The following is a 15928-nucleotide window of genomic DNA, read 5'->3' on the forward strand; positions in this document are numbered from 1 at the left end:
ACATTGGCTATATGTAGAATTATTATTTTCCTAATGCTAAACATGACACCATATATATATATATGTATGCATCTTTATCCAGAAATGAAAAGGGCCGTACGTTAAGTTTTAATAATCCAAACATTTTAAGTATAAAAAAAAAAAATAGAAACAGATCACCAAGTGTCGTCATTTATAAGTGGCTTCTAATTCTGATCTCTTCTATTATCTCCATTTGAATGTAGTATGAACGAATGTTTTTTCTAAGTGTGATCAAGTTTGATATGAAAGTATGCATAGATCAAGACAAGGGAGTCATTTATAATAAATAAAGCATGGTGTTGAGTACTTTTAAACATGGTTTGTAATTGTGGCCTTAGCTGGCTATGACCGTGAGGCGACGCGCGCGCGAGGCAAGGCGCAGCCATCCTTGAATCCAAAATCATAATTATAACTTCGAATCTTGGCAAAATATGAGTCATGCAGACTAGTCGACCCTTTTTTTCAACAAAAATTGGGTATTCCACACATAAATCAATTGCAATAAAAACATTAAGCGTTATGTGCAGAAAGTGCTGATCATTATAAGTTCAAACAATATTGACAGCAGAAAAATAATATTATGTACGTTGTTACTATATATTATATGTTAGAGCCCCTCCATCCTCTAATTCCTAATTTTTATCTGATCTGTACATGTATATAATGTTAAAAATATAATATAAATAATTAAATTTACATCGTCCTATCTCATCAATTTAAGCTTCTAGGATATAAGTGGTGATTTTATATGCAGGCAAAGGTTCTGATTAATTTGAATCTGACTTTACACTCTATCATATTTAATTAAATATTTCACGTATTGAGATAAGCGGTGATTTCATTAGGAGCAATTTTCTTTGAAATTTAGGAAATTATTGATGATAGTACTACATCACCCCGAATCAATTTGGCGGTTTTTATGTTTATTATTAAAAAATAATATTAAATCTAAAGTTTCTATTATTAATTATATTTTGTTCCTAATTCTCAATCGATCCTCATTGTCCCACTTTTTTGACTGATCTTCACATGTATATATAAGAGCTATTCTCTTTCATATTCAGAAAATAATTTTGTCTTAATAAATAATTACTATATTGTAGGGGTTAAATTAACCGTCTATAATTTAATCTCAAAATAAGACCGAAAATCAAGATAAGAGATAAAACCAATAAAAGATACGACAAGTGGACTCAAACTCTTGAAAGGAAAGGGACTAAGATCACTCCTAAAAGAAAAGAAATTCAGACTTCTAACAAAGAAATGACTCGGGCTCTTAAAAAGAAATGGATCCAGACTTCTAACAAGAAAAGACTGGAATATTTTTAATTCTGAGATTACACATATTGATACTGACTTAGATATCGGAAGATCTCCTTTTACCCTCCAAATCCTCTTACTCTTTAGTTGCAAGAAGTCGAAAGTGTGCGGCAGTGAAACACGTATGTACGTCCTCAACATACCATTTTGGTTTTTTAATTTCTATTTTTAAACGATTCCCAATTGTGCTTTCTTTGACTAAATTACAAGTCCTACTAAAAGAAAATCATGATTCAATTTTCATGGTGGGGACAAAAAAAAAAAAAAAAATCATGTGAAACTAGTTAATATTCTTTGATCAACAAGCTGAATGGGTGACTTTCTTGCATGCTAACCAGCTTGCCTCTTATTCTATAAATACCACGCACCATCTTCTATTACGTACTCACATCTCTCAAGCTCAAACAAATTAAAGTTCTCTCGACCTCCTCATTCCTCTATCACTTTCAAACTCTTAGTTCATCATGGGTGTTTTCACTTATGAAACCGAGTATACCTCTGTTATCCCACCGGCCAAGTTGTTCAAGGCTTTTATCCTTGATGCTGACAACCTCATTCCAAAGGTTGTACCTCAAGCCATTAAGACCTCTGAAATAATTGAAGGAAATGGAGGGCCTGGAACCATCAAGAAGATCACCTTTGGCGAAGGTTAGTTCCAATCCCCATATCATTAGTGTTTATACTATAAAATGAGTAGGATCGAAGACGCAGTCTCCACATACTGATCACGTGGCATGATCAGTTGATTCAGAAGAAAATATTCAAAACTTTAATTTTATCCTTCCTAAAGCTATCATTGCATTAATTATTTGTAGATAGTGTTGTACAATTAAAAGAAGTAACTAACAAAGTCTTGTTTTTCTATATTTTGCAGGCAGCAAATTCAAGTATGTGAAGCACAAGATCGATGAAGTAGATCATGCAAACTTCACATATGGCTACAGCGTGATCGAGGGTGATGCTTTAAGCGACGTGTTAGAGAAAATCTCCTACGAGATCAAGATAGTGGCATCATCCGAGGGAGGATCCATCTTGAGGACCATCAGCAACTACCACTGTAAAGGCGATCACGAGATCAAGGAAGAGCAAGTCAAGGCTGGGAAAGAAAAGGCTGCAGGACTTTTCAAGGCTGTTGAGGGCTACCTCATTGCACACCCTGATGCCTACAACTAAAGTTCACCGCGTCTTTCGTTTGTGTATTTCCTAAATCATAAGAGGTTGTGGCTTTCATGTTATTTTTCTGCCTAGCTTGCCAAAATGTTTTGGGCAGCTTGCTAATAAAGGAGTTTGTGGTTGTACCGATGCTTTATAGTTGGAAGAGTTCAATTTGATTAATGTTATTACTTTCAATATATACAAGAATTTATGAAGGACAAATGCTAGGGGCACCGCAGGGGCTCCCGTTGGCTCTTTTATGTGTTTTTTTTTTTTTTTTTGTTTTTTTTTATATCAGAGGCGCACACTTTCGCACTTGCTAGGAGTTTTGTTTTTTTATTGAGAAAATCTATTTACAACCTTATTTTTAACGCACCCAGCACACTGTTCATGCAGAAGTTTTCCACATTAACAATACAAATAGGAAAAGTCTTATTGCAAGCTATTTCGGACGTCAAATTACACATTAATATTAAATGTAAGATATTTATTTAATTAAATAATATAAATTAAAGATGAAAATAATTTTTGTGAGATAGAACATCTTATTTTAAAAAAAAACAATTTATAATAAAAAAAATTATGTAAATATTAATACGCGATTTGATATATCAAACTGAACGTACGTCCCGTCATGCAGCGTGCTTAATTAATATAAAGAGTCTTTCCTGTAGCACGTCTGTTTTCATCCGGAAGCAAGCTGTTACGTACAAATTGATCAAATTCAGAGAACAACATGACAAGTAAATTATGTGTATATACATGAAGAGGACAGTATGTATCCCGTAATTTTATTAAAGAATACTTTTACTTGTAGTGGAAAAATATATACCTTTTAATTAATAACATGATTTAACAATACAATAAAAGAAAGAAAAAATATGAAGAGAATGGAGAGTTTAAGATAGTATGATAGCTGCCCTATCACCATGCCACAATCAAAAAGGAAGAGTATATACAGAGTACTCCATAGAGTCATAGACCAAAAAGAGTAATGATGTTCATCATCTTAACTTCCATCATCCTATAATGTGATAATTAGTGATTAAAAATTATCTATTATATTTTACTTGTAAACCTATCATTTTACAGATGCATTCCCGTTAGCTTGCCCCTCCCTTCCACAGTGAAAAAGACCCACCAGGCCACGATTTCTTTTATTCTCACTTTCTGATCGTAACCTTGTTTCTTTTTAAATGTTTTGTTGCCAATTTTCTATTTTTTTCCTAGCAATTAATAAAACTTTTGAAAGTAAGCTATAAAAATAAGTAGGACTACTATTAATAAATTAATTTTTTCATATGGATCTCGTATTTATTTATTTTTTATTTAAAAGAAATTGTGTGGTACTTGTATATTCACGACTGTAAATATCACTTCTCAAAGAAAAAAAAAGGAAAAAAAAATCTGTTGGACCAAAAAGAATAATATTATTGTCATTTAGACTTTAGTGGCTTCTGATTTTCATTTTTCCTGTTCTTTATACATGAGTATGAAAGCATAATTTTCAAGCATGAAGGAGAATGAAAGCTTAATTAAAAAGATAACAGTATATAATAAATAAAGCCTACTAGCTGCTGAATAAAAAGAAGATTATTTATTTGGTGGCATTTGCTGTCTAGCTAGCTAGCGTCAGCTAGCCATCCTTGAACCAAATTGAAACATTAATAGAGCGCTCTATTTTTAGAACTTGAGCCTTTCAACAATCAAAACTTGGCTAGGCATCAATTTTACATGAATACGACGTACGAATATATATATACGAACATCGATCTACAAACACATGCATGATGCAGCCAACATCAGAGTTATGTAATATATACGGCATCTAGAATCAGGACATGGTGTTTATTTCTTTCATCGAACAACTTCCAGTACTTTCTTTCTTTGACTAAATTACATATATATAATTTTCTAGATTCAAAGTTTCGTGGTGGGAACGATCCAAAAATTCTTTGATCAACGGACACTTTCATACAAGGTAATCGGCTTGACCCTCAATCATCGATCATGGGTACGTGTTTTCACTTATGAAACCAAGACAACGCCTCAGTCATCCCTCCGGTGAAGTTGTTCAAGGCTTTTATCCTTGACGCCGACAACCTCATCGTAGGAAATGGAGGACCAAGAACCATCGATCGAGAAAATTACTTTTGGCGAAGGTGATCAGATTCTCCATCTCCACAACATCAATACACATTTTCTTAGCATTTTAAAAGTACTTCACGTCGTTGCATTTAATGAATGCAATGACGTGCAGCAGAAGTAACCCTTTTTCTCTCAACTTGCAGGCAGCCAATTGATCGACGAGGTTGATTGAGGGGTATATGTGAAGCACAGGATCGATGAGGTTGACCATGCAATTAACTTCACGTACGGCTACAGCTTGATTGAGGGTGATCACGCTTTGAGCGACAAATTACTTGATTGAAGATCGAGCATATATATTATAAGCAACTACCATACCAGATCAGGTGACAACGAGATCAAGGAAGAACAGGTTATTAATTAAGACCGGGAATGAAAAGGCTGCAGGGCTTTTGAAGGCTGTTGATCAGAGCTATGATCTCTTGGCAAATCCTGAAACCAAAAACTAGAGCTTGTTTTTGTTGTTGTGTATTCACGTAGGAAGACTGAAATCATGTCATTGTTGCATGTATGGCTTTGAAAGCAGTCATGTAAATGGTGAAAGTCATTTAGAAAACATCATGCTACTTATTGAAAGATTACTTCCATAAATCAAGTCAAGATCATCTTCTCTATTTTTTAACATTATGATTTTAGGATAATTAATCGTTACTTTTGTAATTATAAATTCATACCATATTAAATTAGTTACTTTAAATAGATTTATCCCTTATATTTATTTATTTTGATTACTCTCAATATAAAAATCACGTTATTAAAATACAAAGGATTGAGTTCTTAACCGTACTTGCAAATTAATGATGGGTGCTTAAAACAATTGTGTCCTTTTGGGTAACTTGTTAGTGGTATTATCAACATGTCAATTAGTAGTGTCTCCATCAACGTAGATCAGTTCCAATATGCCATGTCATGTAATTTGGTCAAAGAATTAATATCTCGTTGAACAGCGAAATTAGTAATATATACAAATTGTCAGGTCAGCATTCATGTGGGAACCCATATATATATACCATTTTCCAGTCAATATTGGTGATCATAACTATCTATCACCGTGAATTATCAATATAATTATAGAACGGTGCCTTAAGTCAATCAAACCTAGCCAGGAAGTTCACTTTTATTTTTATTTTTTTTTTTGAATTATCATGTAAAAAAAAGTTTAAAAAGTTGATTTTTTAGGATTTTTCAAAAATTAGGAGTTGACTCATAAGTAACACGGCTATAGTTAAGAGTAATGATTTGTATAAATTTTAAATAGACAAAATTCGTATAATTTTTTTATATAGGATCTTATTATAAAAAAATATAAAATAAAATTTTTATTTTTACAGGGATCTATTTTTTTTTACAAAGATCCTATGTAAAGTTTGTCTATTTAAAACTTTTATTTAATATTACTCTTTATTATAAAATTCATTGTAATCATACTTAAACTTAAATACTGATATTTTAAGTGTATTAATAAATGAATTTGAGAATAAACCTTTTCAAATTAATTGGTATCCATGTCAATATTGTCAATGTGACTGCTAGGGCCACCGATAGGGGTCCCAAGAGTTTAGAATTAAGTGTAAAAATGCACTTCTTCTTTATTTTTTATTTTTATTTTTTTTAATTTTGTGTGTTTTTCTTCAAGCATTTTTTAAATCACTTTAAATAGTTTTTTAAAAAGGGAAAAAATTCAAAAAATTATTTTCTTAATAATTAAGTAAAAAAAACCCACCATCAATAGCCTTTCTTGATGGCTTTCCTCGGTGGGATAAACATTTCCCTATTGTCAATGACATTACAAAAGGGCAAAGATGGTTAGAATTTTGTCAAATTGAATTGATTTAGCATATATAGATTAGAAATACTTTGTAATCACTAATTTATCAAGTAAATTTGTAATAAATAGCGTGTGTATTTTGATACTTTCCTTCAATCCCATAAAAGCATACAATTCAAAACAAGAAAAATATACATTTGTGATGATAATAGACTCATTTTGACAGTAAATAATAATTTTCATAAGAAATAACTAGCAATAAATATGCAATTTTCTTGTAGTGATATTTGTGGTTGAATTAAGTGAATTCTCCAAAAAGAAAATAGATTAAAAGATGCTTGGAGAATGAGATGAGATGAAAGTTTTGTGAATAGTAGTAAGATAGTTTATTAACAATAGTGGGATAGCTTGATTTAAGTATTTTTTGGATTTTAAAAAATGGGAGAGAAAATCTAAATAAAAAATATTATAAAGTTTAAATAATATTATTATAATATATTTTTTAATATTATTTTTATTTTATGATTTAAAAAAGTTGATTTTTTTTAAAATTTAAGAAATTAGTAATGATTAATTTGAAAAAGTTATAATAATTAATTTAAAAATATTTATATTTAAATAATATTTAAAAAAAATAAAAAAATGAGATCTAATGAAAATTATTACCAAACATCCCCTGATCTCTCATGTGACTTGAGCTATTGATTTGAGGCAGGAACACGCCATCATTTACTTGTAATAGTAATACTATATGTGTTACACTTACGCGGCCGCTACCTCCTCAACCCATGAATTGTTATTTGGGCATTAGCGGAGACTATCTCGTTTAGTTATACAATTGAGATAAAATAAAAAATAAAAAATAAATATTATTAAAATATAATTAATTTTTAATAATATTATTATTTTAATATTTAAAAATATTAAATTATTTAATATATTTTATGTAAGAATTTAAATAAATTATAATAATTAAATAAAAAGAGATGATTTGTAAAAATAAACAAGTCCTGAAGCCCGTCTCAAAGCCAGCTGTGGGCTTTAGCAGAGGCCTCACTCATTCTTAGTTCTTAAAAGGGTCAAAAGCCGCCGTTTCATAAATTGATCACTGAATTAGGTAACTAATAATATAACCTAATAATCACTCAATTAAATTAATCACTCATTCTTAGTTCTTAAAGGGTCAAAAGCGTTTGAAGACGAATCCAAAGGACTAGATGAAGCTCAGGTTATTTTTCTTTAACGAGCAGATGCTTTTTACTTTGAACCTGATTTCATAACGATCAACCTCCCATATATATTGAAACATATAAACTAGTATTGGATTGTAGGAAATGCCGAGATCTTACCATCGAACTTGTTCACCGAATCACCATGCACCGCCAAAGGCCGTCCCCACTCGAAGTCTTTTTCATACATGGGGAATTTCGGGTAACTCCCCATCGTCATCAATGCACCGTCGGAGTTCCCCAACGGGAACAACTTCTGCTCACTCTCCCAATCCGCTACTCCTCGACGGACCGTGGAATCATCGTGTGCAACCACGTTTCGGTGCAGAAGATTGGCGCACCTCGCAAATCCCGAGACAAAAGCTCGCCGGCCGCAACACCAAACAATCTCCACCCAGTTTAGTACTTTTGAGAAACAAAACAAAGAGTAAATATAAATAACGAAAAAATGGATTGAGGACGGTGGGTGTTGGTGCTGGGAATCCAAACGTCGGGAATGTTGGGACCGAGGACAGTAGGATAATGAGGAGATCTAGACGAGGAATAGAGAAGTCTCATTCCTAGTCCACGCCTAACCACACACACCCAGTTCCCAACCCATGGAAGAAGAGAACCCCCTCCAACAATCGAGCAAAAGAGAGAAAGTAGGAGAGACTAGTAACCTAAGCCAGGAAAGTAGTAGCAGAGGGAAGAACGCAACGAAGAACGAGACGAAGGCTAGGGTTTCATAATGGAGAAAAGACAATCCAAAATCGGTTTCGACGGATCCGATTTTATAAACCCGTTTTTAAGTTTTAACTCGATGAACCCGACTTTTGTCGGGTGGGTCCAATCAGGTCACGTGGGTTGAGCGGCCCATCGGGCTTCTTGCACAGGCCTACTGGCCGGCCATGGTTATTCAAAGTCAGCTGCCCAAGTCTATTGGAACTTACAAAATAGTGCAAACTAGCTAAGTTTAATTTCTAGCAACAAAAAAGGGCATCCCAATGGTTTTTTTTTTTTTTTTTTTGGTTTTTTTTTTTGTTTTTACTTATAAACGACATATTTGGTGTATATATCAAACATAAAAGCTTTTAAATTCATGTAACCAATCTCGTTTTTCTTTTTCTTTTTTTTTTTATTAAATTATTATGATAGCAAGCCGCTAAGATCCGCCAATTTGTTTTTCTCTTCACATGTGTGATAATGCTATTTTTTCTTTATTTATTAATAATTGAGCTTAGTACTACATGAGCATCTAGAATCATTATTATTATTATTATTAAAATATTTTTCGAAGGTGCTTTTCTTTGACTATTTCGCAACGTCCCATTTGATTAAGAAAATTTAACATTGAAGTTTCGTAGTGGGGACTTTCAAAAAAAATAAAGACGCGAGTAGCTAAAATTCTTTGATTTGCAAGGGACTTTTCATATTACAAGGTAATCATGAGCCTCACCCTATAAATACCAGCCTCTGGTGTTCATATTTTCCACACTCAAAGCTCTCTGAATTCATTCAACCAACCCTCTCTTCATCACTTTCAAACCCTAATTAGCTCATCATGGGTGTATTCACTTATGAATATGAGACCACCACAGCTATCCCCCCACCAAGGTTGTTCAAGGCCTTAATTCTTGATGGTGACAACCTTGTCCCAAAGGTTGCACCCCAAGCCTTCAAGAGTACCGAGATCCTTGAAGGAGATGGAGGGCCCGGAACCATCAAGAAAATCACCTTCGGTGAAGGTTAGTTTTTACAGTATTTATTGTTATTCCCATGAATCTTTTTTACAACATTATATGTTTAATAAATATTGCATAACCCACTTTATATGTCAATCTCTTTTTCACTTGAGATCGAACTCAAAAAAATCAGAGTCCGACAACATATGATCATATTAAAAGTTGTAACAAATCTTGGGGAGTATTTTGCAGGTAGCCAATACAAGTATGTGAAGCACAAGGTAGAGAAGATTGACCACGCTAACTTCTCATACACCTACAGCTTGATTGAGGGGGATGCTTTGGGTGACATACTCGAGAAAATCTCATACGAGATCAAGCTCGTAGTCCATGAGGCAGGATCCATCGTGAAGAGCACAAGCCATTACCACACCAAAGGTGACCACGAGATCAAGGAAGAGCATGTGAAGGCTGGAAAAGAGAAGGCTGCTGGACTTTTCAAGGCTATTGAGGGCTACCTCGTGGCACATCCCGATACCTACAATTAAAAAAATTAAGCTTGATCTTGTGTTTGGATCACATGCATGATGCCTATAAAATCTACTGCATCGATCTAGAGTCATTAATGTTGTAGTTGTGGCTTTCAGCTTGTTTTGTGCCCCTGCAGTCAATCATTTCATCAGTCTTGGCTTGCTAATAATGGAGTTTGTGGCTGTGGATTCTATGCTTAATTTCTGGTGATGTTCTGCTTCATGAGAGAGAAAAAAAAAAAAAGAAAGGCTATTGGTGTAATAATTTCAATACATTGTATGTATAATAATAAAAATGAATCATAGTAATATTACTTGTAAACTGCATTCCTTATTTTGGCAGAGAATTGAGTACGAAAGATCCACTAGTTTTTGTAGGCACTGTAAACTTCAAGGCGCATGATGTTATGGATTTTAGAAAGCTTTTGAGTAAGGCCCCTACTGTTTCTAAACACACTACAAGGAAAAGCAGCTTTTGCTGCCAAAAACTGAAGGGCGAGTAATTTTTGGCTGCAACAGACCATAACTTATTGTAGCTGCCTTTTTGTAGTGGTGACTGTGAAATTCACCATAAAGCATACTTTTTCCGGCGACATGATATATTTTCCGGCGACTTTGTCTCTTCACAAATAATAACACCGTGTAAGATGGAAAATAACATGTTATTTCTTAATGCAGCGACATGTTTATCACCGCATTAAATTAGAAGAGTGCAAAATATTTCTCCCCGTAAAATTATAGAAACTCATTTTCGCCGATACTGATCTGTCTTCCACCCAATTTTGATGAAGCCATCGCGAGCCTCCACCACCAAGCATTAACCAGTTGTGCCTAGCCACCCTGCCTTTACCATCGAAACAGAGCAAAACCCTCTCCATCAATCCATCCCAGTCTTTACGTTGAACAAGGTCTGAGAAAACAATGTCGTGTGCCGTGCGATCTCCACCTTAGTCGATTCTTCTCTGTGACAGATCGACTTCCCTGCTGCACGGATCGCCTCTTCGCTTAGCCGGTAAGTCTCGTCCATCTCTCTCACAATCAATTCACCATCCCTCTCTCTCTGTCTCTCTAACTTTCACTCAGTCCCTCTCTCTCTATAGGTTGCCCAATCGTGTCCCACCGTCGCGCACGGCTTCTCCACTCGCGGTACCTATTTCAGCAAGCTATCTCCTCTCCTTTCAATATGTTTGATATTTCTCTCCTTCATTCCATGTCTATCTCTCTCTGTTTTGGGTATATGCATTTAACTTTTTTTTTTTTTTTGGGTTCATTTGCAAGTGAAAGGTAAAGTCATTGGAGGCTTAAATATTCAGATACTAGTTCAACTTGATTGTGAATTTATTACAAATTGCAGTGCTTTATCTACATTAGGAACTTTTTGATGCTAAAGGACGGGTTTTGATCAGTTTTTAGATGCTGATTTATAATTAATTTGGAGTTTTGGGAGGTTTGCCGAATGCTATTTTGGGTGACCAAGTGATAATTAATTTAGTCAATGCTTTCTTCCGTATTTCCTAGATGGTTCTCACAACTTGAAGTGGTTGCTATGTTTTGATCGCATATGTAGTGGGCTGAACTCAGTTTTTTCAGTACCTTTTGCTCTGAATACTGAAATGAACTATAATTATAAAAAAAATACTGAAATGAACTAAACATTTGTCATGAATCGTGGGCCGATGTCTGTATTAATATAAAATATAACTTATGGGCCAAGTAAAAGCCTGGTCAGCCACTTCTTTGAAAGTTGAAAGTCCTTCCTCGAAGAATATTTTTGTCCCCTCATGCCACAAAAGACACGTACCATCACATGCATTTTATTTCTACTCCATTTATTTATTTGCTCACACATTGAATCTGTCTTTTTCCACAGTGCTACTGAGTTTATTCTGTATAAGTTGAAATTGGTGGGGAAGATAACTGAAGTCCACAGTGTTGACGAGTTTATGGCTTAGTACAAGCTTAAATTGATAGAGAAGATAATTGAATAAGACATTTCACTAGTAAATTTGTAATGGAAGAGTTTGAATATCTGGATGATGATCAGTCTAGAACTTTTTCTGTGTCTGATATAACACATGCTCAATTATCTACTCTGGTCAGGTGACAATACCATGGAAACAAATGTTATTGTTTTGTATACGTGTATGAAATACTTCCTGTAAAATCAACTTTTCTGAATGGATATGTACTTGATCTTGGGATTCTTGAAAATTAAATCAGTCCTAAGACTATTACGTTTGGTGATCATTAATTTGAATGAAGATGCAAAATGTATCGATGTGCAAAAATTGGGATTCTTGGAAATATGGACCACTACCCTCCATATTATGTACTTCAACTTGCACTGTTTTTTGGGAAACAATATCATTCAAATTTGAGGTTGGCATATTACTTCCAACCTCTTGAGATGATTGATGAACAATACGACCGAATCGATATATACCGATTCACTACCGATACCGAATCGATTTACTACCGAAACTGGAACTTCCAGTTTTCTCGATTTCGGTCTGGTCCGATTCGGTTTTTCTAGTTTATGGATTATCTATGTTAGTAATAATATTATATTTACATATACTAAATTATTAGTCTATTTATATTATAGTATAAGTATATTATTTTATAATAATTAACACATACTAGTATAGTATTGAATTTAACTATAGTTTATATAAGTTCTCGACTTTTTATATGAGTATATATGATCAAATTGTTGTATATAATATAAATCATACTAAGAACAAGAATCACAATCATCAAATCACAATTTAGAAAATATACATGTGGAAGACATCTTGAAAGCAAATCTTGATACTCCACAAATATTAGCAGTCAAATCTTCCCCTCCTTACTCCTCACAAAAGTATTAGCCTTCAATGGGATAAGTCAATAGACACACATGGAGAGGAGAGGGGACCTAGCTATATATATAGAAAACTTATGGAGTCCTCTCGTTAAAAACTCAAATCCCAATTATAAGGTTTAAGAAATTTTCAGAATAAAACCCTTAAGCTTCCCAATAAGGTTTAGGAAATTTTCAGAATAAAATTTTTAAGCTTTCTAGCCTACATACGTAATTTACCACATTAAATAGGATATAATCCTATATTATTAAGGTGCATAAAACTCCAAATGATCACTCAACATATTGGGTTTAACCAAAGTACCATTATGAGCTATATATCTAACCCGTTTTTATAAAACACAAAATATGCAATCAAATGAAGCCCATATTTTGAAAATATTCTAATATTCTTCCACTTGGGCGAACATTGATTGCTATTAAAAAATGAAATAAAAACTTGTTTTGAAAGTGACTCTTGGGTTAGACTACATAGGTGGCCACACATATATATAACTCTAATGATAACACCGTAAAAAACACGATTTAGTCCAACAAGAATATTAACATTGAACATGAAAGTCATTACACCCCTTAAACGTTGTAAAACCACTTCACAGCTACAAATGCTAATATCCTCATCGACATGGATCTCCATACTACAAACGATGTATGTAGTATGAACTTAGCATTAATGTGATCAAAAGCTGTGCTAATTCATATCAGTCCTCATAATACTTCAAAATGAAGCCACATGCCTCTAAAAGTGACTCATCTTATATCTTTTATTCGTTATATCTCGAGATCTTAATGATATCATAATAAAATATATAAGTCAAATGCATGCTCAAAACAAAGTTTATGAATAGGAGAGATATATATATATATATATATTATCATTGAAATGAGTTGTACCCAAAAACATATCAACATGTCAATTAGTAGTGTCTCCATCAACGTAGATCAGGTCCAATATGCCATGTCATGTAATTTGGTCAAAGAATTAATATCTCGTTGAACAGCGAAATTAGTAATATATACAAATTGTCAGGTCAGCATTCATGTGGGAACCCATATATACCATTTTCCAGTCAATATTGGTGATCATAACTATCTATCACCGTGAATTATAAATATAATTATAGAACGGTGCTTGAAGTCAATCAAACCTAACCATGAAGTTCACTTTTATTTTATTTTTTAAAAATAAAAAATAGAAAACCTTTTCGGTGGCAAAGAATTTATGTTAAAAAAAGTTTTAAAAGTTGATTTTTTAGTATTTTTCAAAAATTGGGAGTTGACCCAAAAGTAACGTTAATGCGCGCTAACGTTAAGAACAATGAATATGATTTGAAGGCCACCGATAGGGGATCCCAAGGGTTAATTAGAAGTGCAAAAATGCAATTTTTTTTTTTTTTTTTGTGCGTTTTTCTTCAAGTATTTTTTAAATCACTTTAAATAGTTTTTCAAAAAGGCAGAAAACTCACAAACTCATTTAAAAATACTTTCGTAAAAAAAAACCACCATCAATAGCCTCTCTTGATGGCTTTCCTCGGTGGGATAAACATTTCCCTATTGTCAATGACATTAAAAAAGGGCAAAGATCGTTAGAATTTTGTCAAATTGAATTGATTTAACATAGATTATAAATACTTTGTAATCACTAATTTATCAAGTAAATTTGTAATAAATAGCGTATGTATTTTGATACTTTCCTTCAATCCCATAAAATCATACAATTCAATACAAGAAAAATGTGCATTTGTGACAATAATAGACTCATTTTGACAATAAATAATCATTTCCGTAAGAAATAACTAGCAATTAATATATAGCTTTTTTGTAGTGATATTTGTGGTTGAATTAAGTGAATTCTCCAAAAAGAAAATAGATTAAGGGATACTTGGAGAATGAGATGAAATGAAAGTTTTGTGAATAATAGTAAGATACAATTTGTTAACAATAGTGAGATAATTTGAATTAAGTATGTTTTGGATTTTAAAAAAATGAGAGAGAAAATTTAAATAAAAAATATTATAAAGTTAAAATAATATTGTTAGAATATACTTTTTTAATATTCTTTTTGTTTCATGATTTGAAAAAGTTGATTTTTTTTTAGTGGGGCTACTCTACCGCCCCACTCTTACCGTTGGGCGTAATGCCCAACGTTTTTTTTTTCATATTTTTTTAATATTTTTTAATATTTTTAAAAAATAAAAAAAATACACAAATACACTTAAAATCACTTCTTTAATCACTAAGTAAAAAAAAAAAAAGACCAGCGGCCAAATGAAGTGAGCAAAATGGAGAAGCGAAGTAGCTTTTTTCTTTTTCTTTTTAAAAGTTTGAGAAATTTGTAATCATTAGTTTAAAAAATATATAATAATTAGTTAAAAAATATTTATATTTAAATAATATTTTAAAAAAATTAGATAAAATGAGATAAAATAAAAATTACTATCAAACAGCCCATGAGAGAAGCATGTGACTTGAGCTATTGATTTGAGGCAGGAACACGCCATCATTTACTTGTAAAGGCAAATACTATAGGTGTTACACTTACGCCGCTGCCTCCTCAACCCATGAATTGTTATTTGGGTCATTAGAGCCAAGACTATCTCGTTTGGTTGTTTGGTTATATAGTTGAGATAAAATAAAAATTTAAAATTAAATATTATTAAAATATAATTAATTTTATAATATTATTATTATTTTAATATTTAAAAAAATTAAATTATTTATTATATTTTATATAAAAATTTAAATAAATTATAATAATTAAACAAAAAGAGATGATCTGTAAAACTAAACAAGTCCGGAAGCCCCGTCACAAAGCCAGCTGTGGGCTTTAGTAGAGGCCTCACTCATTCTTAGAATATTAGTTCTTAAAAGGTCAAAAGCCGCCGTTTCTTAAATTAATCACTCAATTCGGTAACTAATAATATCATCTAATTACTCAAAAACCGTTACGGGCGACGGAAAATAGAGAACAGAGAAATTGCAAAATGAATTAGTTGTTTGCAGCTAAATTTTCATTCTTAAATTGTTTCATAATTGAGAATTATTGTGTTTTTGGAATAAATGATTTTTTTTTTTTGTATCTTACTCCAATTGATTAGAGTCTTTCTAATTTTTTTGGGAGTGTTGCTGTCGTGTTTCGCGGGTCTGGACAAATTCAAGCAGGCAGTACCACAATGTGAATTATTTGAAATCCCTGACAGTGTTTCGGTCCAGCTGTATGGTGACGATTC

At 32.7% G+C, this 15928-nt stretch overlaps 2 protein-coding genes across 2 annotated transcripts; both read left to right on the forward strand.

The window, feature by feature from the left end:
• Nucleotides 1–1724: 1724 nt before the first annotated feature.
• On the forward strand, nucleotides 1725–2718 carry LOC108994806 (major allergen Pru ar 1-like). The gene is made up of 2 exons (XM_018970176.2): nucleotides 1725–1989; nucleotides 2216–2718. The coding sequence occupies exons 1-2, from the start codon at nucleotides 1806–1808 to the stop codon at nucleotides 2512–2514; spliced, it is 483 nt and encodes a 160-aa protein (XP_018825721.1). The 5' UTR covers nucleotides 1725–1805; the 3' UTR covers nucleotides 2515–2718.
• Nucleotides 2719–9056: 6338 nt separating this feature from the next.
• Nucleotides 9057–10157, forward strand: LOC108994808 (major allergen Mal d 1-like). The gene is made up of 2 exons (XM_018970179.2): nucleotides 9057–9368; nucleotides 9558–10157. Exons 1-2 carry the CDS (start codon nucleotides 9185–9187, stop codon nucleotides 9851–9853), a joined length of 480 nt encoding a protein of 159 aa, XP_018825724.1. The 5' UTR covers nucleotides 9057–9184; the 3' UTR covers nucleotides 9854–10157.
• The last annotated feature ends 5771 nt before the right edge of the window (nucleotides 10158–15928 follow it).

Source organism: Juglans regia, chromosome 12 (genome assembly GCF_001411555.2).
Source record: "Juglans regia cultivar Chandler chromosome 12, Walnut 2.0, whole genome shotgun sequence".
Classification (NCBI taxonomy): Eukaryota; Viridiplantae; Streptophyta; class Magnoliopsida; order Fagales; family Juglandaceae; genus Juglans; species Juglans regia.

Excerpts from the sequence above, each read along its gene's own strand:
- LOC108994806 (XM_018970176.2), top strand. The coding sequence starts at position 1,806 with ATGGGTGTTTTCACTTATGAAACCGAGTATACCTCTGTTATCCCACCG. Across the intron at positions 1,990-2,215 it reads GAAGATCACCTTTGGCGAAG|GCAGCAAATTCAAGTATGTG; the intron begins GTTAGTTCCAAT and ends TATATTTTGCAG.
- LOC108994808 (XM_018970179.2), top strand. The coding sequence starts at position 9,185 with ATGGGTGTATTCACTTATGAATATGAGACCACCACAGCTATCCCCCCA. Across the intron at positions 9,369-9,557 it reads GAAAATCACCTTCGGTGAAG|GTAGCCAATACAAGTATGTG; the intron begins GTTAGTTTTTAC and ends AGTATTTTGCAG.